The sequence below is a fragment of the Herpailurus yagouaroundi genome, unplaced genomic scaffold (genome assembly GCF_014898765.1).
Source record: "Herpailurus yagouaroundi ecotype Mexico unplaced genomic scaffold, PumYag 210, whole genome shotgun sequence".
Taxonomy (NCBI): Eukaryota; Metazoa; Chordata; class Mammalia; order Carnivora; family Felidae; genus Herpailurus; species Herpailurus yagouaroundi.
Genome location: NW_024412441.1, coordinates 25,546,625 through 25,571,835, shown reverse-complemented (window position 1 = coordinate 25,571,835; position 25,211 = coordinate 25,546,625). Strand labels below are relative to the sequence as shown.

At 46.1% G+C, this 25,211-nt stretch overlaps 1 protein-coding gene across 2 annotated transcripts in view; it reads left to right on the top strand.

Moving 5' to 3' along the window:
* UXS1 (UDP-glucuronate decarboxylase 1) overlaps window positions 1–13,984 on the top strand; it is a 102,779-nt gene extending 88,795 nt beyond the window's left edge. For both annotated transcript variants that reach the window (XM_040454136.1, XM_040454137.1), the window contains exons 11-15: window positions 4,172–4,215; window positions 7,770–7,830; window positions 10,990–11,047; window positions 12,956–13,059; window positions 13,417–13,984. In XM_040454136.1, the coding sequence (XP_040310070.1) occupies window positions 4,172–4,215; window positions 7,770–7,830; window positions 10,990–11,047; window positions 12,956–13,059; window positions 13,417–13,548 (399 nt within the window). In that variant the 3' untranslated portion in view covers window positions 13,549–13,984. The remainder of the gene's footprint in view (window positions 1–4,171; window positions 4,216–7,769; window positions 7,831–10,989; window positions 11,048–12,955; window positions 13,060–13,416) is intronic.
* The last annotated feature ends 11,227 nt before the right edge of the window (window positions 13,985–25,211 follow it).

The window sequence follows — 25,211 nt, the reverse complement described above, 5'->3', positions numbered from 1 at the left end:
TTAGAAAATAGTTGAGTATGGTTTGAGGAGGGCTAGCTTATTAAGTTTATTTTGAAGAGACTTGAGTTCATTCAGTTTAAGCACTTGCTCGCTCACATGTGACCTATACACACGTTTACAGTGGGGTTTAATTCTGTCTTGCCACCTTCCTGTGATTTATTCCAACTTGCAGATGACATTGATTTTTTCTGGATGTGTAAGAATTGGGGTTTGAGTCACAGTCTGTATCTTTTAAAAACTCTTGCTGTTTTTCTAAAGGGAAATTTTGGAGAAACCCTACTTCTGAGACCAAAGTCTGCATTTTATTTATACACTGTTTGTATCCACAGTGTAGTATCGGAAGTGCTCTCTGATTTGGGGCCTTCGTTGACAGAGGCACGAGGCACAGCAGTGGGGTTTGGGGTGATGCATGCACCCCATGCTGCCCCGCAGGGTTCCTCACACCTCGCCCACCACCCCCCGTGTTCCTTATCCTCTCTGACAAGCTCCTTGTGGTGCTCTTCGTGCTCCCCCTAGTGCTCCCCTGCAGAGCTCGCTATACTCCTGCGTGTTCCTCATGACCACCATGCTCTCTGTGCTCCCCTGCAGTGCTTCCTGTGCTACTCTCTATGCTCGCTACATAGAGCTCCCCATGCTCCCTGGCTGTCCTCCCCATGACCCCCATCGCCCCACAGTGCTCCTCATGCCCCCCACGTTTGCTGCGTTCCCCCAATGTGCTCCCCTGTGGTGCTCCCCTGCAGTGTTCAGTATGCTCCTCCCCCTCCCCTGTGATGCTCCCTGGTAGTGCTGCTCCTTGTCCTCTTGGCTGCCTCCCTGCCCACTGGCTTACCTCTCCCTTTTGGGAATTCCTGAATCTCCATTCTGCTTTGACCTGCACATAGCCCTCGTTACCAGACCGAGCAGGACCCTGAATCTCCTTGCTCTTCTCTCATTCCATGAAGCAAAGCCAGAGCTGCTAAAAGCCCTGCTGTCTTCTCGTAGAGGAAAACTAGGCAGACGTGGGAGCTGTGCCATACTCCCCAGGCCCTGGGTTGTTCATGTTGTAGCATTTGTTGCTTATCTGCTTGTTGTCAGGACTGTGGGTGAGATTTGGTGCCTACCCTGGTGTGCCTTATGGTTGGGCCAGGGGGTGTGCAGGGCTCCGGGTGCTCTGAGGTCAGGGTGGGTGTATTTGCTGGGGAGAGGGGCACATAGCATCTTCTCTCTCACACGTGCACCCTTTCTTTATTTCTTCACGTTGCACACAGTGAATTGTACACACAGGAATTCAAGGTCATCGTATTAATAAATACTGGGGATGTATATAGGGAGACAGATTTAAACCAAAGCAGAGATGAAGGATACGAGACTCTACAGAAACTTAAATCCAATAGGACTTTATAAGGATGCAAGGGAAGAAGGGTCCGGGGGCACCGCTCACAGTGCATTTGAACTAAGTGCACACACTGGAGCACATCTTCAAAGTCGATCATCGACAGGATCCAGGAGAGTTGTGTGTGGGGGTCCCCGGGATCCTTGCATTCCTGCCACAGCCTGGGCATAGGGGTCCTTCCATTGCCTCCTTCTGTAACAGGGACTTTTCCGAGGGCCAGTTGCTACCCCACTTGGACATCAAGTGGGACCTCAGTGGAAGGTGTCTGCGGTGGGGGTGCTGCTGAGGGGCTTTTGTCTCTGGGTCTCAAGGAGACAGACTGAGCCCCGCCTCTGCCAACTCAGGTGCCTACAGCTGGGGAGGTGTGCCTAAGGACATCCTGGCCTCTGGTCGTCCCTGCCCCATCTGGGAGGGCCCTCTGAACAAGGCCACTGTGCGAAACACTCAACAGACGCAGCTTGCTTGAGTTTTCCCTCTGGGTTTACGACGTTTTGCGACCGTCACCATCACGATTCTCTTAACTCCTATTGTTGAGAAGGCGTGTGGTGTGATTCTTCAGAGTCCTAACGCTGGCAGCCCACTTAACCTGCCCCTGGCTCTGGCTCAGCCAGCCCGCGGCACTGGGTCCCGTCAGGGGGACGGAGGGCTCGTGGGAGTAGAGACCATGCCTGCAGCCAGGCACGTTGAAGGCCGTTGCTGCTCTGCACGTGCAGTGGGCTTCTGTGCATGTTGCCGGCACGTGGCAGCAGACCACCTGACCCGCTGTCGCAGGGACCTGACCAGGGGCAGTGGGAAGGTGCAGGCAGAGAGGAGTGTCTGCACCCTCCGTGTTGACTCCGCAAGCCAGGAGCGGCAGGTACATGGCCGACAACCAACAGTACAGCTTTCACATCTGTAAACCTATGCATCAAGGATGCGGTCACTCGGGTTGAGGGGGGTCGTCTAAATCGGATCACATTATAACGAGATGGGAGAATGGCTCAGTGCCAACTGGTAGGCCATCGCTGACAGCTGAAGCTACAGGCCATTCTGAAATTACTGATGCGGTGGGGTAGGAAAAAGATCCCCGGACTTGGAGTCAGGGTAGACTTTGCTCTCCTGGATGCCAGTCACTGCAGCGCTCTGAGCTTCCATGACCCCATCTGTAATGAGGTTGTACGAAAAATACTACGGGCGTCACACCTGCAGGACCCCTCGGATGGAGGTGAATTTCCAAGGGGGACGAGCCAGCATTGCAGTAGTGGATGACTCTCCCCCACTCCCAATTCTACTTCCTACTTACTGGGCCCAAGGCTTCCTTTCTGACTTGCCCAAATGTAGCAGAAGGGCCAGCAAGACCAAGGCTTTGGGTTCAGGCAGAACTGCCCGGAAAGGGTGGGTCTGCTTCTGAGAGGTGCACTCCTCTTTCTTCGATGTTTTGTGTCTTGTAGACAGAAGGCTCCCTAAATCAGTTCCCTGGGCTTTTCTCGCTGGGAGGGCCTTCGCCCCAGTAGGTCAATCTGATGCCCCTTTGATGTTGGTATATGCAAATGTTTATTCAGGTAAGACAAGCAGCCTTCTATAAACCTTTTAAAGAAAGAAAAAGGCAGGTGCCTGTGAGGCATGCTTTTCTCCCTTTACCTGTCCCTTCCCATTTGCCTCTCCAGTCCGGCGGCCCGAGCCCTGCATAGCCCTGTTGAGAAGCAAGGCCAGGAGGCTAGTGTGGACTGTGGGGCTCTTGGCCTCCGGCTCCTCTTTGGCATCAGGTGGCCTGTGGCAGGAGGCGCCGGTGTTGTTCTGTTCCGGCTTGGAAATCAGGCTGTCCCAGAAGGCGGTTCGTCCTCCCCGCTGCCACCTTCCCACCGCAAGCAGGCAAACAAAAGCCCTGTGGCTCCTTCCTTCTCTGTGACTGTAGGGGGTGCTTCAAAGAGCCTTCTGTGTCCATCTCTTCATTCTAAGCGGTTATAAACTTCAGAGCTTATTACAAGGTTACTTGTGGAGCACATGTTCGTGGAGCACGGGTGGTGTGTGCTACAGCAGGGAACGGGTGAGTCAGACACGGCGCCTGTGCCCAGGAGCCCACAGCCTAGGAAGCTGGTGTGAGTGGCGGAGAGAGTCTAGAGGAACGGTGTGAATGGCTGAGCATCAAGGGCAGAGTTGTTCATTCTGGCCTGGAGAACGAGCCAGAGAAGTGTCACAAGGAGGGGACGTTTAGACACGGGGGTCTGTAGCGGTGGAGGAAAGGAACCGAGTGAAGGCCCGGAGACATGACGATATGCAGGGGACACAAATGGAGCGTTGAAGCCCTCCCCTTCCTCTCTCCCGCCACCTCTGTCTCCTATCCAGAGTTTCCTGGGTGGTTCTCAAACTTGGCTGCACATTAGGATCGCCTGGGGAACTGGTTGCAAACATACCGAGGTGCCTGCCGCCTCCTCCCCAGAGATTCTGTGACTGGTCTGACTGAGCACCAGCTGTTCTGATGGGCAGTCGGGGTGGACTGTTACATGTACTGCTCACTGCTTATGTGTGTCCGTCACCCTGCTGGACGCAGAGGCCCCAGAACCCAACATAATCCATGACCCATCACAAGACCGCAGTAGAAGCAACTCCTGCTGCCGACTCTGGGGGACAGACTTGACACGTGTGTATGTGCACGTTCTCGCGTTGGGGCATTATTTTGAAGTACAGAATGAGTTGTCGCATCACTGCCCCTCCGCTGTCAGTTCTGAGGTCAGTCTGTGCCCCTGGAGTTCTCAGGAACCCCATTTTCCCATTGCAGTGTGGTTTTCTCGGGCAGCCTGACTGTTGCTTTCCTCCTAGGTGTACGGATCCGGGTCGCAGACGAGAGCGTTCCAGTACGTCAGGTAAGGCAGCTGGGCCGCTTCCGGCAGTGGTGGTGCGGCCCAAACAGCCTGTGTCTGTTTTATACGTTAATTATTTTCACATCTCTGTTGTGGCTCGGTTAAAAGTCCGTTTTAATTTTCAGATGGAAAGCCCTTGGGGTTCTCTGTTTAAAAGCTAAAATTCTAGGGGCGCCTGCCTGGGTCTGTTGGTGGAACATGTGACTCTTGACCTCGGTGTTGCGAGTTCAAACCCCACGTTTAAAATCTTTAATTTTTTTTTTTTGCAAGTAAGTCCCAGACTTTTATGACTCATGTGCTAATCTTTTACTGCCACCTAGTGTTTCATAGGGAAACTTGCCCAGTTCTGAGGGCGACTTGATTTCCGGTTCACACCAATTGGAGAGATGGCCTTAATCATCCAGCAAACCTACAGGTGCTGAAATCAGACCCATTTGAAATGTGGCTTTCTGGGGCGGGTGAGACTGTCCTCATTAAGGGAAAGATAAGGTAGACTGTCCTCATGTCAGATTTTATGCTGGAACGGAAAAAAATACATTTGAGAACTTTGTTGAATAGTCTCACGTGGTAATTTTTATCGTTTTCTTGTTAATCCTCACATGTCTAGTTTTCTTGTCAGTTCAGTTGGTGACATTCAGCTTGGGTTCTGGGAAGAGAGTACTTTATAAACAGTTGGATATACCAAAATATTTTCCCACATGACATGGTTACTATGAGTTCTTTATTAGTTTCTGATATCCTAAATCCTCGTAAAATCCAGCTCTGCATCTGGGTACCCTGTATTTTTCACTTTTCAATGCAAATACCCTGGGATGCCTGTCATTCGGAAAATGCTATTGCTGGTGTGTCCCGAGGCCATCCCAGGGGTGCTACAGCGGTGATGGGGGTGGGGGGGGGGGTGGCGGGCACAGGTCTGGGCCATCTTGGCCAGAGCAACCACATAGACTTTTGTCTGATTATGTGAGAGTCCTGGGTGGAAGTCTCTTTGAAAAATAGAACTTCTAGGAGAAAAAAAAAGTCTTTTAAACAAAAATAAAAACAACTACCATAGATTTTTTTTTTTCCCCCGAAAGTATTTGTTAATTTTCACATTTAGTCTAAAAGAAAGCTATGAATAAACATACATCACGGTCAGTGGTTGGTTTTGTTTCTTTGTTTTTTTTTGTTTTTGTTTTTTTTTTCCTCCCTGGCCTTGAGTGTCTTGCCGAGCAGGACACAAAGCCTGGGAGTAAAATATAACTGGTACATTTTGTTGCCCAGATACTCTTAAGAAGGATTTAACCAGGAAATTTGCAGCAGCCACTCCTTCAGGATTGTTTTCATTTCAAAGCACTTACCCCCAGGAACCATGTGCTCAGAGAAAATTCATCATGCTACATTTCTGTATCCGGACCATCTTAATTGGACCTCTGGGTATCGAGCACCATCTTTCCTAATAACACACTTTCATCCCACCTGCCTTCACCCACCCCCAGTCTGTGCACATTGTGAGGGAGTCCTGCAGTTCCTGGCATTTCCTGGAGCCACCTCACCGGTGGCCCCCAAACGTCTCCAGCGGTGACAGCTCGTGAACTGTCATTGAGACTGTGCAGTAACAGAGCAGTTAGAACTGGATTTTTTCGCCATGCTCATTATTTCAAAGGCAGCAGATACAAAATTCATTTAAAATAGCCTTATACCTCTTCTGCCAGTGATTAAAATATTTTAAGAATTCAATGGTGCACATACCGACACCATGCCAGCTCAGGACCAAACGTGCCCACGGTGTGTGCTCCGATGGCTGTAGCAAGCTCGGGCAAACAGCTCTCCTGACTTCCAATTTTTGTTATTCAAGACCCCGCTGAGGCAGATAACTTACAGTTTTGCTATTTTTTACCAAGCTGTTTTTTAGAAACTGAGAATTTGTTTACTTTGCAGTTAAAAATGTGCAACGTCTGAGTCTGTGCTTACTGTACTAAGTTAACTTTCCAAAATCCACAGTTGCCCTGAAGCGACATTTCATGGTTTCTGAGGTCCAGGTGATCATACCATACACATTCACATCTTGGCATGACTGGGTCTGATGTTTTCACGGTCAGGTTACGGCCTCATTCACACCAGAAAGTCATGCTTTTTTTTTTTTTTTTTTTTTTTTAAAGTCACTTTGTCAAAATGACACTTTCAAAGAGCTTCAGGTTAAAAGTGTGATCTATGCAATTTTGACCTTAAAAGTTGCCAGCTTATTACATAAAAGATGCGTGTCCCTGCCACGAGGATGACTGCACGAGTCCGTTGCCTTCCAGTTTAATGCGGGCCCTCCCTCCCCACCCCACTTCAGTTCAAAAAATGATTGTGGATGCTACGGAATGGCAGCTTTTAACGTCTTCTTACGAGTTATGTAGTGGCCGATGCCATGAGAGACGTGTTGTGATGTAATATAATTACTGCCATCGTGATGAAGTGACTTTTTGTCAGTTTCTAGAAAAGTCATCCAAAGTCAGCAGTTACTTGTATTTGTGCTTGACCTATGAGAGTGGAACGGACTTGAGGCATGTTCACATAAAATACTCAATCGTCAGAGACAAAAATTCAGAAAATAGTTTGCTAAATATCCCACCCCCCAGATTTTTTTTTCCCCCAATGAAAAGGAAAGCAAAAACAGGTTTTCTTTTGGAAATTGACCCTGGCAACCTGCTCCTTGCTGGTAATGACAGAGGAGGAGGGGAAGGTTTCAACATAGACTGCCTTTGGATCACCAGAGCAGAACTTTAAACATCTCCTGAGCAGCACAGCCGATGAAAATAGACGTAGAACAAGTGCTTGTGTGCCACAGTGAGGTGTCATTTTTACGAAGTAACTTTTTTTTAACAGAGCCACACTTTAAAGCCTCTGAAAATAAGAACCAAACCTTGGTAAGCGAAAGTTTGCTTACTTCTCTTCACCTTCATGGCCCAGTCGGTCACGATCCATCTGAAACATCCAGATCCCCTGACCGTTCCATGCGAGGAGTCTGGGGGGGTGGGGCGGGGGGAGGTGGCAAAGTGAAGTTTGAGGGGCGGCAGCAGTGGTCCGGTTTATTTCAACCTGCATTGTTTGGCTTTATCTGTGATTTGCCAGTATGAGAATTACATACTGGAGTGCTCTCATTTCAGTGGGTCTTTTATTTTTTTTTTTTGAATCATTGCTTTTTCACATGGACCAGCTACATGGTTCACATTAAACATGGACTTTTCATCAGAAGCTGTAGAAACACCATCTTTTGGGGTGTACGCCTATTTTATTTTTATCGCTTAATCGTTGAAGTGTTCCAGAAATATACAGAAGTAGAGCACGTAGGCCCATCAGTCAGCTTCCATCGTGTTTAGCCGTCTGTCCCCCACACACTGACAGCGAATCCCAGACATCATGTCATCATCCATGAGTACAGCATTCTCAACGCTGCTGATTTGCAGGATTTTGCTTTTGACTGTTGGTTTTCCATTTGGGTTTTGGTTTTCTTCCGGGAGATGGGGTGGGTCTGCAGGGCACCTGGGCACTATAGCAGGCGACGCCTGACCCTGCCTTCCCGTCTTTTCCAGCGATCTGGTGAATGGCCTCGTGGCTCTCATGAACAGCAACGTCAGCAGCCCCGTCAACCTGGTGAGTACGTCCGCCCCTTCCATGCCCCCCAGGTCATGTTAGAGTTCCGTGCTTTTATAAAACCATGCAGGGCAGCAGGCTGTGCTATTTCCCAGCAGCACACGTAGGCCATACGTGTGTATTGCCTGCTGAATGACAGAGGAAAAAATAAACACAAAACAAAGTAAGAGTTTGCAAAGGAGTAAAATGTCTGCAAGGCATGGATGAATGGCATGATAAACGCTCACCCACCTTCGTGGGGCGCCTGGGTGGCTCAGTCAGTTAAGCGTCTGCCTTCGGCTCAGGTCATGATCTGACAGTTTATGGGTTCGAGCCCAGAGGCGTGCTGTGTGCTGTCATGACAGCTCAGAGCCTAGAGCCTGCTTCAGATTCTGTGTCTCCCTCTCTGTCTGCTCCTCTCCCGCTCACACTCTATTTCTCAAAAGTAAATGTTAAAAAAAATTTTTTTAATAAAACAACAACAACACTCACCCACCTCTGTCATCCTGAATGGCCTGGGTCTAAAAATGTGTGACAGCCTTTGTGGCTGTAGATGGACATTTTTTTCTGTGCATTCCTTTCTCCGTTGTTTGACATAATAAATGTACTCTCTGTAAGACATTTTTAAGTGAGAGATCACAGAAGTTGTTAAAGTCTCCCAGTTTCTGATCACATCTGTAGTTCAACTGACTGCCCCGAGCACCTTTGTTGCTTCCCATGGTCCCAGAGTCTCTCTGTTGGAGGGATCAGAAGGTGGTTTTGCCCCACGGTTTTCTGCTTGGTGAACGTGCTTCCCTTCAGAGCACTTCATTCTGTCTCTGGCCAGTTCTCACTGGCAGGAAGAGTTTCCTTATATTTGGAACTATAATCTTGGTATCTGTGAGCTACCCACTGGCCTTACTTCCCAGCATGGGGGCCATTCACAGCTAGTCTAATGGCTCTACAGTGTGGTAGCTTTCCAAGGATTTGGAGGGCAAGGTCAGACCCTCTGAGTCTCCTCCCCAGCTCTCAGCCAGAGTTCATATTCATGTCTGGAGTCCCCCTACCCTCTTGCTTACTGTCTTCTGAATGGCTTCATTCCATCTTGTTTAATTTTTTTTCAATGTTTATTTTTGAGAGAGAGAGAGAGAGAGCGCGCGCGCACAGGGGAGGGGCAGAGAGGGAGATACAAAATCTGAAGCAGGCTCCAGGCTCTGAGCTGTCAGCACAGAGCCCAACATGGGGCTCGAACCCATAAACCGTCAAATCATGACCTGAGCCGAAGTTGGACACTTTAACCAACTGACCACCCCCAGGCACCCTCATTCCATCTTGTCCAGTGTATACTGTCCATCATTCAAGATGTTCTGCCTATGGCCCCTGACAGTAGCTTCTGTGGAGCCATGGCCTTACCTTGACAAGACTTGGAGTCTGTTTCAGGTGCTTCTCCCAAACCACCTCTTCCTGCTTCCTGCACAGGAGTGGTCATGCCTGCTTATTTCTTGAAACCACTTCCCTCAAAAACCTTTCCTTGTACTTTTCTTTGTAACCAGCAGTCAAGCTGTAGAGTTCCTGTCTCCCTGAGTTTGGAGGGAATTCTGACCAAATAGGAGACATGGAGTCGTCACTCCCTCGTCTGGCTGTTGACCGATCATGGGGGCCAGTTGCTGCGAGGGCCTACGTAGGGCTACCTTCATGCACTTTTGAAGAAATGTGAAGTTAAAAATAGAATGAGACACGTCTTGTGAGCCTCAGTGTCTTTTGAGCATTTGCTTACCTGATACTTTAAAGGCCATGCCACCCTCATGCTGGGTTTTTGCTCCAGACCCTTTAAAATGTGCATGTTGTCAGTTATCGCCCTCCTAAAGTAACTGATCTTGTCTTAGATACCCGGCTCCTTCCTTCTTTTTTTCTGGGGGTTATGTGGCTTTGCACAGGGCCATTTGGGAACTCCCATCTCTTATAGAAACCTGTCTTCCCTGAAGTCTGAAAAATGTCTGCCAGTAGTCCTGACACAGACAGGGCCCCTCCCTCCCAAGTTCCTATCACTCCACTCTGCTAATTAGTCCTTCCTTTGTGCTCATATATAAGACCAGGGTCCCTTCCTGCCTCTCTTTCCTTCTAGCTTCGACCAGACCAGGAAGCTGGGAGTTCAGCGTATTTAGGATATGAAATTGCCAAACTTGATGGTGGTCTCTTATGATGGAGAGGAGGTGGCAAATAAAAGTAGCAGAATTGGGGGGCACCTGGGTGGCTCAGTTGGTTAAGCGTCCAACTCTTTCAGCTCAGGTCATGATTTCATGGTTTGTGGGTTCGAGCCCTGGGTCGGACTCTGCGCTGACAGCACAGAGCCTGCTTAGAATTCTCTCCCTCTCTCCCTCTCTCTCTCTCCACCCCCCATCCCTGCTTGTGCGTGTGCACTCTAGATAGATAGATAGATAGATAGATAGATAGATAGATAGATAGATGATAGATAGATAGGTAGATGATAGATAGATAGGTGATAGATAGATAGGTAGATAGATAGATAGATAGATAGATAGATAGATAGATAGATAGTAGCAGGAATAGGAAAGGAAGAAGGACAGTGGCTGCTGTCATGTGTGAGGGAAGAAAAAGGAGAAAATGATTTTCCTTAAAGCCCCCAAAAGCAAGCTCACTTTATAAACCACATCGAGTCTTTCCCTCTGGCTTGCCCAGAGCCCTCATCTGTGAGTGCATTTCATTTCTGTTACAGCTTCCTTGTGCAAGTTTGCAAATCCATTATTACTGAAGTTGTTAACACAGTGCATCCAGAGGGAACTATATTGTCTTAGGAGAGCTAATTTGCAGCACCAAACTTTTATGCAAAGTGACAACGCAGTTATAGTAACGTTAGATACGGAAATTGTCCTGGTCTTCTAGGCCAGGTAACGTGTATGTCCTTGTTAGATGCTCTTGACCTAGCTGAGGGGTGTTCTTGTTAACAGAAAGTCTGGAGGACAAAAGCAGTACTGGGTACAATTTAGTACTTTGCTGGAGGGATTAGTCAGCATCCCGATCAGTTAAGCACCTGATGAAACAGGAAGAGGCAGGAGCCTGGTGACTTTCTAAGATGCCAGAGTTAGCCTGTGGATGCTTTGAAGATCTACATGCAGTTTGAGTGGTAGAGATCTCTGCTGTTGGGATTACACTTCTAATCAGCAACCGTTTCTTCCTTAGGGGAACCCAGAAGAACACACAATCCTAGAATTTGCTCAGTTAATTAAAAACCTTGTTGGTAAGTAGGACAAACACCGTGCTGAGTGAAATTGGCAGCACTCACGCTATCAGTTAATAACACCTTGACTAAAAAATGTGTAATTAATACAAGCTAATTGCATTGGATAAAAAGCAGAACTTTATCAGGAACACTTAATTGTTTTCTGATTCTTTAATTAAGTAATGGGAAGATAAAGACGAAGGGGCGTGGGAAAGGAGATGGGTTGTGGTCACAGCTGCGTCAGCAGGTCGGGGTGGAGCAGGAGGAAGCGCTTGTTCCCAGGGCTCAAGACACGGTTCTGGTGGAACGCTGCACAGGTGACGATTGTTTGGTGTCCAAACAGTCATCACTGACAGTGACGAGAAGGGGATTTTGGCGGTCCAAGAGGGAGCGACACCAGCTTGCATGTTTCTGACAGAACCTGTTGGCGATTTCAAGCTCTTTACAGCTCTGGCCAACCTGGCCATCACCCACTGGAGGCAGCGTAGACACTGGGAGTAGCCCCAGTCAAGGGCGTACTCTAAAAGCTGTAAGAAGCTCGTGTTTCTTCAGCCAGCCCTCGGGCTGCAAGTGTGCACTGGGCAAGCCTGTCCTCACTTCGGCACGCTTACTGGAGCTCTGGGAAGTCTGGCTCGTAGGGGGTGTCTGTTTTCCATAGTTGATCGAGAAATTTGAGTCAAGACACAACTAGATTGGAGTGGTTAGACCTGGGGTAAGCCTAACATAGGATGTTCTGAAGTGCCTTGCCTGTTCAGACCCCACACTTAGGTGTGCTGATTCTTCAGGGCTGTCCTTCCTGGCATGGGGCTGTCATCTACCAGCATGTTCTAATCAGCTCCAGACAGTTGTACAGGACGGGAGCTGACCTTCCTCAGACGTAAATTGCAGGATCTCACAGCCCCAGTCGCCTCCCCTAGCTCTATTCCCCCTGCCTTCCCACTCTGGGTCTGCCCATCTCTACCCAAGTAGGGAAGGGATGTACTCAGATAACAGCTTGTCTGGGATCTAGACCATTCAGAACCTCTACCCCAAGTGGGGCCCATGGGATACTTGTTAGAAGTGGAGAATCACACACACCACCCATGTCTTCTGGATAAGAATCTGCATTTTGACAAGATCTTCTGTGGTTCTGTGAAAGGCTGAGTAGTAAGTACACCAGCCCAAACTGCAGAGGCTTAAAACAACAACCATCCTATTTGTTCACGAATCTGTGATCGGGGCTGGCCTCCGCTGGGGGTTTCTTCTGCAGGTCTTGCCATTGGCCCCTGCTGTGGCTTCATTCTGCTGGCCAGCAGGGAAGGGGCCCTGCTAGGATGCGGGACAAGCCAGGTTCTCTGTCCTTCTGCATGTGATCTCCCCAGCAGGGCAGCTGAACAGCTTATGTGTTGGCTCAGAGCTCACACCTGCAGGTGAATAAATAGTCAGGTCTTCCATAAGGCATCAGCCCGGGACTGGCCCATGGTCTTTCCTCCTGCACTCTACTTGGTTAAACGAGTTGACAGCCAGCCCAATTCCAGCGAGGCGCTCCTGCGGCACATGAATGCCTCAGATGTGGCTCACTGGCGCCATCGGCATCACAGATGACCACGCTCCCCATTCACCATTTTTACTTACTTCGGAGTCGGACCCTGTGGGCATGCCTGCTATGTTCGCTAATGGTGGCTGGTCTGCCCTGGAGCTGGTAGCTAGAACAGGCCCTGTCCTTCCTCTCAGGCCTGTGGAGGCAGAGTAACCGCCTCTCACCAAGCTCTCGTAGGACCAGAGGTACAGTTCCTCACGTGGCTCAGTGACTCCGTGAGAAATGTGTTCTGCGATGTGCTCCCTTATTCACTGCACAGATGGGATTTTGCTTTGAGGCGTATAGCAGAAGTCACACCCAGAGTGGTTTGTGATTCTCTTACCTTTCTTTTTTCTGCAACAATTCAGGAAGTGGAAGTGAGATTCAGTTTCTCTCCGAAGCCCAGGATGACCCACAGAAAAGAAAACCTGACATCAGAAAAGCGAAGATGATGCTGGCATGGGAGCCCGTGGTGAGTGCGCGGGCCCGACGCTGCCCTGTTGACAAAGGCCCGTGGTGGTTTTCTTGGGCGCTGGCGTGGTTGGGCAGACAAGATGTAGGGTTTTCTCCAGGCTATTACGTGGCTTCTCCTTTCATATGTTGTCTTCGGTTACGGGAGGAAATGGGAGCCCACGATGCAGCCTGCTCTTGTAAACTTGCACACGCACGTGGCTGAATCCGTGAAAGCAGCATCCAGGGTGGTGGCACGGTGCTGTGAGTGTGCCTCCAGAGGGCAGACCCCATGTCACCACTTCCTTCCTGCTTCCCCAGGAAGGTAGGCTGTTTCTTGACAGTGACTTTGTCTCCTGTTCTCTTTCTCTTTAAACAGGTCCCGCTGGAGGAAGGTTTAAACAAAGCTATCCACTACTTCCGCAAAGAACTTGAGTACCAGGCAAATAATCAATACATCCCCAAACCAAAGCCCGCAAGGATAAAAAAAGGACGGACACGCCATAACTGAAAACCTCACTTCTTGGGACGGGAGACTCCCTGTTTCACACTTGATGGGATGTATTTTTTTTCTTTTCTTCTTCTTCTTCTTCTTTTTTTTTTTTTTAAAGGAAAGACTTAAAACAGGTGTCATGAAGAACAAACTGGAATTTCATTCTGAAGCTTGCTTTAAAGAAATGGATGTGCCTAAAAACTCCCCTCCAAAAACTGCAAATTTTGCCTTGCACTTTTTAAAATCTGTCTTTTTATGTAAAATAGCGTAGATGCATCTTTGCGTATTTTCACGTTTTTTATCTTGCTACGAGAGCATATGTTGTGACTGTCGTTGACAGTTTTATTTACTGGTTTCTTTGTGAAGCTGAAAAGGAACATTAAATGGGGTGAAAATGCCAATTTTATTTATAAAAGTGGGTACTTATAAATGAGACGTTGTACTATGCATAAAGGAAAAAAAAAAGCAAACTTAAGCAGTGTTGTCAGTTGGGTGGCACACCGGCATTTATTCCTCAGGCAGATAAAAGAATTCTGTTTGAAGGCTTTATGTTTCTTTTAATTCAGAATTTTTCCAAGGTCTCGTTTTTAGTTGCAAACTGGACTTTGAAATACTTCTGTTGGTTATCACGATCAAGGATATTCGAAATCACTACTGTGTTGTGCTGCGTATTTGGGGTGGGGGTGGGGGGGACAAAGTTAACGTATTCTTGGTTAACAGTGGTTAAATATATGCTATTTTAATAAAATATTGAAACCCACTTGTAGTTCTAAAGATTGGCTTTCTGCTTTGCATGTGTATTATTGAATTGCTAAGAAAAATACTGTAGGGGGGCACCAGGGTGGCTCAGTCGGTTAAGCATCCAACTCTCGATTTCAGCTCAGGTCATGATCTCACAGTTCATGAGTTCAAGCCCCGAGTTGGGATCGGTGCGGACAGCAAGGAGTCTGCTCAGGATTCTCTCCCTCCCTCTATGCCCCTCCCCGACTCGGCCTTCCTCTCTCTGTCTGTCTGTCTCTCTCTCTCTCAAAGTAAAAGAAGAAGAAAAATACTGCAGAATTTAGAGGAAAAATCTGAAAACAACCAGGTTGGTACATGTAATTTGATGAGTGGATATTAAGAACTGCTAAGCTAGCAGGGCTGAATGTGCATAGCATGCTAACTGCAGCATGGAGAGATCTCTCAGCGTTCACCCAGGGTCTGAGTCTGCACGTGTCCTCTGGGCAGCACAGACCAGATGGAGAAAAAGCAGTGCTCTTTGTTGTACGATCTGCAAGCGAGGCTCATTGAGTGAAAACTTTGAGAGCTTTTGCTTTTGTTAAGAATTCTTTCAAGCTTTGGGGCACCTGGGTGGCTCACTCGGTTAAGCAACCGACTTTGGCTCAGGTCATGATCTCACGGTTCATGAGTTCAATCCCCACGTCAGGCTCTGTGCTGACAGCTCAAAGCCTCGAGCCTGCTTCGGATTCTGTGTCTCCGTCTCTCTCTGCCCCTCCCCTGCTCACACTCTGTCTCACTGTCTCAAAAAATAAACGTTAAAAAAATTTTGGGGGGGGGGGGTGCCTGAGTGGCTCAGTCGCTTGGGCATCTGGCTTCTGCTCAGGTCATGATCTTGCGGTTTGTGGGTTCAAGCCCCACGTCGGGCTCTGTGCTAGGGTCGTGTGGGAGTTCCCTGGATTTTCTTCTTGCCTCATACATCCCCGAATGGAGAAGCCACAAGCCAGAAATGCCAGTGGACACAGTCAAAGCCCCTCAAACCTGTTCGCTGTAACAAATGTACCAGGAAAGGGGCAGCCTAGTAAGGCAGAAAACTTTCAAACAATAATGGGTCTACTCCAGCCAAATACCACGTGAGAAAATTGTAGCCCAATCCTGTGTCTGCCATTAAAGGCCAAGTTGGGCCTGGAGTTTCCCTTGCCTGGCTGTGACAAGATGCCTCAGCCAGCCCCCCCACCCCGACACCTCTCCCTGGTGGTATCCCGGAAGGCCTCGTGGGAGCTAGGGACTAGACAGCCTGATATGGGACTCGCATCTCTGATGGCTGGTAATGACCCCATCTGTATGATGTAAGACCACGTGGGGGTCATGGACTTCCACCTCCACCCAGCAGTATTGATGTGTCCCTTTCATTTGCCACTGGGGTGGTGTCAGAGGCCTTGTGGCGAGTCAGGACTTTCAGCTCTTTGATCAGTAGTTACAAAGCAACCCCAGTGGGGACCACTTGGGCAGCAGTAATGAAGTGCCCCTTCCCCTTCTGGCCTGAATGTCATCCGTGGAGACCCAGTGAGGAGCCTGGACCTCCACCCCCACCAGGTAGTAAAGAGCAGTGCTCCCTCTTACTCACAGGAGCAGTATCAGAGGAGACCTGCCAAGGCCCAGAGTTTTCTCTTAGAATATTGACCAGGTGTCCATGGAAAATCATGTCACCCCAAGAACCAAGATCAAACCGAATAAGAGAAGACAACAGATGTTAGCGTTATCTGGCAAATATTTAACTTCTATGTATCTTTAGTTTTTGTTTACTGTGAATTATTTTGAATTGTAGTTGACACAATGCTACATAGTTTGAAGTGTACAAAATAGTGATTTGGCAATTCTGTATGTCGCACTATGGTCACAAGTGTAGCTACCATCTGCCACCGTACAGTGGACACTACTTCAATGCCATTGACTATATTACTGATGCTGTACCTCTCTCATCCCCATCTGATAAATATTTTAAAGCAGGCATCAAGAAAATACTTCAGCAAGCAATTACAAACATGCTTGGAACATGAAAAATGGAAAATCTCAGCAAAGAGGAGATATGAAGAATGAAATGGAACTTGTAGAAGTGAAAAATAAAATAATGAAAATAAAAAGCTCTGTGGATGGATTCAAGAGCAGAGTGGAGAGGACAAAGGGAAGACGCCATGAACTTGAAGATGAAACGGTAGAAATTACCCAGTCTGAAAAAGAGAATAGACCAAAAAAAAAAAAAAAGATGTGTGGAAGTATCACAAAACATCGGTCATGTCATTGGAGTCCCAGGAGAGGAGAGGGAGATGGAACTGAAAAAAATACTCCAAGAAAAAGAACTGACAATTTTCTAAAGTTGGCAAAGCAACATAACCCAACAGATTCAAAATGCTAAGAGAACCCCAAATAAAACCCAAAGAAGTCCATGCCAAGACACGTAATAGTCAAACTGAAAACATAAAGCCAAAGTAAAACAATCTCAAAGGCAGCCAAAGGGACAAGACACATTGCCTCTGGGGGCAAAACAGAATGACCGGGGATTTCTCATCAATTTCTCATCAGAAACCACGAGCCCATGAATAAGTGGCACATTTTCTAAGTGTTGGAAGAAAAGAACTGTCAATCCAGTGAAAATGCCCTCCAGAAATGGAGGGGAAAGTAAGACATTCTCTGAAGGAAAACTATGAGACGTTTTCACAGCAGACCCACCCTAAAAGCATGACTAAAGTAGAATTCTTTAAACAAAAAGGAAATGACAAAAGATGGAAACTTGGGATATCAGGCAGGAGAGAAGAACATGAAAAGAGCAAAAATAAGAGAAAATGTAATACGTTTTCCTTCTCTTAACGTTTTCTAAATTATGTTTGATGGTTGAAGGAAAAATTATAACACTCTTGTGGTTTTCAATTAATTTAAAGGAAATAAGGCAATTGTGTATAAATGCTGGAAGGTAAAAAGCTTCCATATTTTACTCAAACTGGTGAAAGTTGATGCAAGTAGATTTTGAGAAGTCGTGTGTACATACAATGTAATGTCTAGAGCAACTCCTGAAAGAGATATACTCAAATGAAAAAATAGAGTTGTAAAAAAAAAAAAAAAGAATGTGTGACCCACAGGAAGATGGGAAAAAGGAAACAAGTAGAAAAACAAAACAAAAAGGCAGATTTAAGCCTTAATATGATAATGACATTAAACGAAAATGGCCAATCACACCAATTAGGAGACATCAAGAGAATATAAGGGAATACTAGGTACAACTCAGTATGTAAATTTGACAACTTAGATGAAATAGACCAATTCCTAGGAAAGCACAAACTAACACAACTTACCCAGTATGGAATCTATTACTTGAATAGTCGTATAAGATAGAATTCATAATTAGCCTCCTGAAAAATCTCCAGGCCCAGAAGGATTCACTGGAGAATTCTACCAAATACTTAAGTCACATCGACTCCTACTAGAAGAGGAAGGAACACTTCCCAATTTGTTTTATGAAGTCAGTGTTTGTTTTTTTTTAATTTTTTTTTAACCTTTATTTATTTTTGAGACAGAGACAGCATGAACAGGGGAGGGGCAGAGAGAGAAGGAGACACAGAATCGGAAGCAGGCTCCAGGCTCTGAGCCATCAGCCCAGAGCCCGACGCGGGGCTCGAACTCAGGGACCGCGAGATCGTGACCTGAGCTGAAGTCGGACGCCCAACCGACTGAGCCACCCAGGTGCCCCAATTTTTGAGAGAGAGAGAGTGTGAGCAGGCGAGGGGCAGAGAGAGAGTGACAGACAGAATCCAAAGCAGGCTCCAGACTCTGAGCTCTCAGCCCAGAGTCCGACGCGGGGCTCAAACCGCGAGATCATGACCTGAGCTGAAGTCGGAAACTTAACCGACTGAGCCACCCAGGCACCCTGAAAGATTACTTTTAAATAAAGGGAGGAAAATGTGATTGGCATTGAAAAGGATTAAATAGGATCAGTAGCTAAAAAGGGAATTTCAGTAATCAAGTATTAATGAAATAAAACTCGTTGAAGATATTAAAAAAAAAATAAGTGAAGGTGATAACACCTGATTTTCCTACTTTAAAGGTGATAGTGAGGTTGCAGTGATGTAATATACAGATGGGAGGAGGAAATGATGATGATTGTGTTTATACTTCCCACAACAGAACCGTGTCTGAGTCAGCGGCCAGCTGGAAAGATCATAGATGGACAATTAGTCAAAATCATTCCTAGCTCCACAGGTCAAATGGCAGGAGGTAAAATTCATCAGTCGTCAGTGAAATAAAGACCCACTCATCAGCGTTCTTATCAGCGTTTGGGCTTCTTTAATGTTAGATGCTTACCATGTTCTATTTCACATTTGCTGGTCTGTTTTCACAAGATTTGTTTCTCAGCAAAAAGAAAAGAAACTGGAAATCAGAAAGGAATAGGATGAGAAAGAGCTCAATTAAAAGCAACAAAAAACTAGCCATGAATTACAGGCAGCGCCCACCACACATCCTTTATAACAGAGTCCACTCTACACGGTTTTTTTCCCCCGGAGCAACTACATCTGCCTCTTGGGCTGCTTCTCGGCTTTTCCATAATGCTGGTGGTCACAGCAGTGGCGCCGCTTGTTGTTTTTGTCTGCCCTCTCCCCAGGCCATCTTACATTAGCGAAGCTAGGTATTTATTTACAAGAAAAGAAATGAACTTTCAAGGGAAAGACGCAGCTCTTTGTAAATCCCGATTCCCTGGAGGTATCTTCCTGTTTTTCCCTCATTGCTACACTGTGATGTAGAGGCAGGGTAGATCACAGACTGCTAGAGCCTTTATTGAGTGGCCTGTAGCCTGAATGGAGTGAATCTTTTAGCTGTAACATGTCTGCCATTATCTAGTCTTGCCTATGCGCCTTAGGTGTATGTACTATTAGTTTTATCAGAGAAAAAGGCTTAGTCAGGGTTTCAGAGGAATCAGGTGCTAGATCTCTTCACAGAGGCTCAACAGGGATGGAGAAGTGAGTTGCCGTTGTATGAGAATCACCACTGAGTATTTCAGGATCTCAGACTTCAAGGAACTTTAATCTTCGAACGCAGAATTTGCAGTAAACAATCTTGGCAAAATGTTCACTCACCCTGCTGGAAGCACTTAACCTCGTGAAGCATCCCATTCTACGTTTGGCATTTTGAGCTGAAGTTGGGTTCTGGTTGTGCCCTTTGGGCTCTCCAAGAACGAGACAAAGACTTGTTTCTTTTGACAGCTCTTCAGATGTTTGAAAATGAGCAGTCCAGTCACTCCGGGCATTTTATCCCTAGCATAGATTCCTGGGATGATCTGGTCATATTCCCCCAGATGCTGTCTACTCAATGTTTAAAAACATGGGGCAGAGGATGAGGGGGAGAGCAATGTCTGTGCACGTGTCATCCTTCCATTTCCAATCTTTGTATCTTTTTACAACGGCATTCCCCATCCCCCTTTGTTGAAGCTGTATATGAAAATAATTGGTTTATAAAATCCTGGAGAGTAATTCTGATCCATAAAAGAAGACCGTATTTCTTGATTTGAAAAGAATTATGTGGTATGATTTGGAAAGCACATGGCCAAGGGCCTCTGACCAAGCTTGAAAAAGCTTCCCACCCAGCCTGGCCTCAAGTTCTCATCCTCGATCCTGTGAGCTTCTGCTCAGAAGGCAGCCGGCATCGGACGAGTGGGAAAAAAGTTAGTTCGCCATTTCCGGTCTGAGAACAGGTTCAGAGAACCAAAGGCCCATGAGGCACACCTTGGAGAAAGGAGGTGGGCATTGCCATGGGGGACATTGGGGGTAGGGACATGGGGATAAGCAAATGTAGGGTGGTGCATGTCCTGAGGAGGAAGGAGAGAGCTCATCTGGTATGGGAAGGACCCCCAAATCTGAGTCGTACTCCTGTTCTGTTCCTGTTTCACTTTGTATCTTAGGAGGTGTCTGTCCTTCAGCCCTTCTGGCCATTTTCCCCATTTGTAGAAAGGAGACTAGATCAACTTTTCCCTTCCCAAATGCAGTCGGGCTCAATCCAACCCATACTAAAGAACAGTTACTCTGATGGGCTCTGTGGTAGGCTTTGAGTGAGCAAGAGATAGTTATGCCGTGTGTCCTGGCGTTTCCAGTCCAGCAGAGACCAAGAGGTTTATCAGATAATGGCCCATGTGACAATATTCTCTAGGAAGGTGCTATATCTCAGCACTGTAGCAGAGCCTGCGAGAGGAAGCTGACCCGGAAGAACTGGGGAGGGGAGAGGACAACAGTGAACACTGAAGGAAGTCTGGGAGTTACCCAGGCAAAAGAGGGAGAGAGAACCTTCCAGAAGGAGGGAGTCGGTGGCACACTCAAAGGATGGAAAGGCTGGAGTGGCTGAATCAGAGCAAGAGGGAGTGACAGGAGGAGGCTAAAGGGAGAGGCGGGGACCAGACCTCCTAGGATGACTCATGTATTTTCACCTTTAACCTAAGAACAATTGGGAACTTTCACTCTGGATATACTACAGGAATTGGACTGGAAACCCCCTTTTTTTAATTTTTTTTTTTTTTTTTTTGAGAGAGAGAGAGAGCACATGCCAGCAGGGGAGAGGGGCAGAGGGAGTGAGAGACACAATGCGAAGCAAGCCCCGTGCTCAGTGTGGACCCCAATGTGGGGCTTGATGCCATGACCCCAGGATCATGACCTGAGCCGAAATCAAGAGTCAGATGCCCAACCGACTGAGCAACCCAGGCACCCCTGAAAATACCTTTTAATAAACAGTTTCATGAATTTGAATGGGGAAAGATCTTACGTTCTTTGTTTTTACTCTCCCCAACTCAAATGTAGACTTTTCTTTAATTATAAGTATAGGCAGCAAACTGCAATAGTCTTTGCTCTTACCTGGGACTTTGTCGTGCGTAGAAATCAGATATGCCATCACATTATACTTGTTATGAATATCTCAGAATAATTTCACTACTCGGAATTGGATTGTCTACCTGGCACCAGATCTTCTTACTCATAGCACAAGGAAGCACCCTTATTACTATATCACAAATTTGTCTTTTAAAATGTTGGTAAATTTTGGTGCACCTGGCTGGCTTGGTTGGTTGAGCATCCGACTTCAGCTCTGGTCATGATCTCGTGGTTCGTGAGCTCGAGCCCCACATCACACTCACTACTGTCAGCCTGTCATTGTATGGCCCACTTCAGGTCCTCTGTCCCCCTCCCCTGCTGTGCTTTCTCCCCAAAATAAATATTTAAAGTGTTGGTAACCTTTTTAATATAATTGGTTTCATTTTTAATCCTATATATTTTACTTACTAAAAGCATTATGCTTCAGAGATTCCTAGACACACACAAAAAAGTGAAGAACGTCTGATATGAAGTAAATGACCAAATAGGGGACACCTGGGTGGCTCAGTTGGTTAAGTGTCCCCCTTTGGCTCAGGTCATGGTCTCACTGTTTGTGAGTTTGAGCCCCACATCAGCTCTCTGCTGTCAATGTGAAGTCTGCTTCAGATCCTCTGTCCCTCTCTCTCTCTCCGCCCCCCCCTTCTCAAATATAAATAAAAACTCAAAAAGTAATATATGTATATAAATGAAGTGAATGACCAAGTAGGAGTTCTGTTTCTAGTAGTATGACAGATTAGATAACCTAAATATATCTCCGATAAGGGCAAATAAAGTGCTGAATATCATAATAAAAAGCAATCTTTCTAGGTGTTATCTCCTAATGATACAAGAGTAAGGAATCGGGGCGCCTGGGTGGCGCAGTCGGTTAAGCGTCCGACTTCAGCCAGGTCACGATCTCGCGGTCCGTGAGTTCGAGCCCCGCGTCGGGCTCTGGGCTGATGGCTCAGAGCCTGCAGCCAGCTTAGGATTCTGTGTCTCCCTCTCTCTCTGCCCCTCCCCCATTCATGCTCTGTCTCTCTCTGTCCCAAAAATAAATAAACGTTGAAAAAAATTAAAAAAAAAAAAAAAGAGTAAGGAATCCACCTGGATGGATAAACAAATAAACCCATCACACTGAAGCGGGCAGTGAAGATGCTTTCTTTCAGAGAGCGGGTAGGGGTGGATGGGTAGGTTGGGAGAGAGCATCCATGAAAATCTTAACCCCAAGGTGTCCCCGTGTGCTCTATAAATCCACAAGTGGAGAATTTAATCTACAGTGGTCCCTGTTTGGTAAGACTCCACCTGTCCCTGCCTCTGCACCCAAGGCCACTCGTAAAGGGAGACGCAAGGGCCACATGGACGAATTCAGCTTAAATCAGGCATCAAATATTTCCCAACCAAATAAAGCTCTAAATAAAATGAGCAGGAATTAGGCATTACATGGAATCAAGGAGATGACATTATGGGTGAAAAACAATGGATAGATGGCAGGGTCGTAACAGATCCACAAAGGCTTCTTCAGATACTGGAGAGAACAAACAATATAAAAAGAAGTTTCATACGTTTAAGGAAATAAAAGAGAAACTTGAAAATCTGAGCAGATAACAAGAGACATAACTAAGCATATTTGAAAAAGAAAGGGAAAATGTAAGTGAAGTTTATATACTTGAGTAACGTTTTGGGAAGAAATCATAGAATGAGGAAGAAATGACATTCAAAGAAGTATTGCGAGAATTTTCCATATTTGTTCAAAGATGCTGACCATCAGATTAAAAAGCCCAACACACCCTAAGCAGTGTAAATATATATAGACCTAGCTGTGGGAGATAGCAGACAAGTAAGCTATAAAAGACCCTTGGAGGGACAGTGTCACTCAGAGAGAAGTGATAGGTAAGTAGCAAAATTTGTAACGTCAACAGTAGAAACCATAAGACAGTAAGAATCATCTCAAAGTACTAATTAAATAACCAAAAATTCTGTACCAAGTGAAACAGGGGAAAATGCCAAACTTGAGAGTTTACCACCCAATGGCCCTCACTAAATGGATCCTGAAAGATTTAATTCAAATCGAAGGAAAATGACCTCAGGTACGTGGTCTGAGTTGCAAGGAGAAATAATGAACCAAGATAACTATGTGACAGTCTAAACAAATTAATGATTACACATGAAACAAAGATAATCCGTGGGGAAAATAAAGAAGGCTAAATTTAAAATGCCAAGTTACAGCCGCTCAGAAGTTGGGAGAGGAGATTGGAGAATAAGGTTTTGCAAGGTCCTTGTATTGTCCAGGAGAAGTCTATATGGCTACCGAGTGCCTGTCGTGTTGTCAAATATGCATTAAATAGAGCAAACACGAATAGAACAGAGCCAGTGCATACCTTCAAAAGAAATACAAGGAAAAGACTCTACCAAGGAAAACAAAACAGTCCAAAGGAAGGCAAGAAAAGAGGAATAAGAATGTGGGAACAGATGAAATGGAATGAGTCAGAAGTCCAAACTGTGATGTTAGAAATAAAACCAAATTGCTCCTCACATTAAAAGTGAAATAGGGGGGCGCCTGGGTGGCGCAGTCGGTTAAGCGTCCGACTTCAGCCAGGTCACGATCTCACGGTCTGTGAGCTGGAGCCCCACATCGGGCTCTGGGCTGATGGCTCAGAGCCTGGAGCCTGTTTCCGATTCTGTGTCTCCCTCTCTCTCTGCCCCTCCCCCGTTCATGCTCTGTCTCTCTCTGTCCCAAAAATAAATAAACATTGAAAAAAAAATTTAAAAAAAAAAAGTGAAATAGGGGCGCCTGGGTGATTCAGTTGGTTAAGTGTCCGACTCTTAGCTCAGCTCAGGTTATTATCTCAGAGTCTGTAGGATCGAGCCCTGCGGCGAGCTCTGCTCTGATAGCTTGGAGCCTGCTTGGGATTCTCTCACTCTCTCTCTCTCTCTGGCAGCCCCCCCCCCCACTGCCGCCTCTCTCATACTCTGCCCCTCCCCCCTCTCAGAATAAATGAATGAACTTAAAAATAGAGTATGTGGACTACATTCTCCTGTTAAGGCCTTAATAGTCACACCATATTTTAAAAACAAAACAAATGTCTGCTGTTTATTCTTTACAAGACACACATAAAGCACACACACAAAAAGGCTGAACTATGGATAAGATATACCAGGCAGTTAGTAACCAAAGGGAGGCAAATATAGTTATCTTAATATCAAAGGAGAACTCAGGCAAAAAGCACTACTAGAAATAAGAAATTTGCTGCATAATGAGCAATGATTCCATTCACTAGGAAGATGCATTGAAACGTGTGGATACCATGCAAATTTGTGTGTAGCCTCCTATGAAGCCAGAATGACAGAATTAAAGGGAAACCCTTTTGAATCCATCATCATAGTACACATTAACACATTTGGCAGTAATCCGTAGATCAAACAGACCAAAAAAAAAAAAAAAAGTCAGTAAGAAAATAGAAAATGTGAAGAGTACAACTACCCAGCTTGAGCTAATGGACTTGATTTCATCTGATGTCTGGAAAAGACACACATAGAACACTTGCTGGGGTTGACACACTGGACCATACAGCTGGCCTCAGTATAGTTCCAAGGATCAGGATCTGACCATAGTTGTTTTGTTTTGTTTTGTTTTTTCCAATTGTTTACCACAATGCAATTAAGTTAGAAAACAAAGCCAATACGATAATTAGAAAAATCCATTCACTTGGAAATTTAATAACACTTGTCATCAACTTAAGGGTCAAAGGAGAAAATATAATTGAAATGAGATGATGTCATCTTTTCTTAACTTTTCACATCAAACTCATGGGATACAGTTCTTGGAAGGAAACTATTAAATGCCTTCAAAAAAAATAAGGCTGAAAATAGAGCTGAGATCTAATATAAATCAAAGTCCCACAGATGTAGAAGGAAGGAAATTAAGAGAACAGAAATTCACAAAGTAGAGAAATATACAAAAGAACAGATCAACAAAGCAAAATCTTTATGCTTGAAAAGACGGTTCATTTTTTAAAAAGGCACAAATGGAATGGAAATGAAAAACAAATAACAAAACCACAGATACTACAGAGAAAAGCAGTA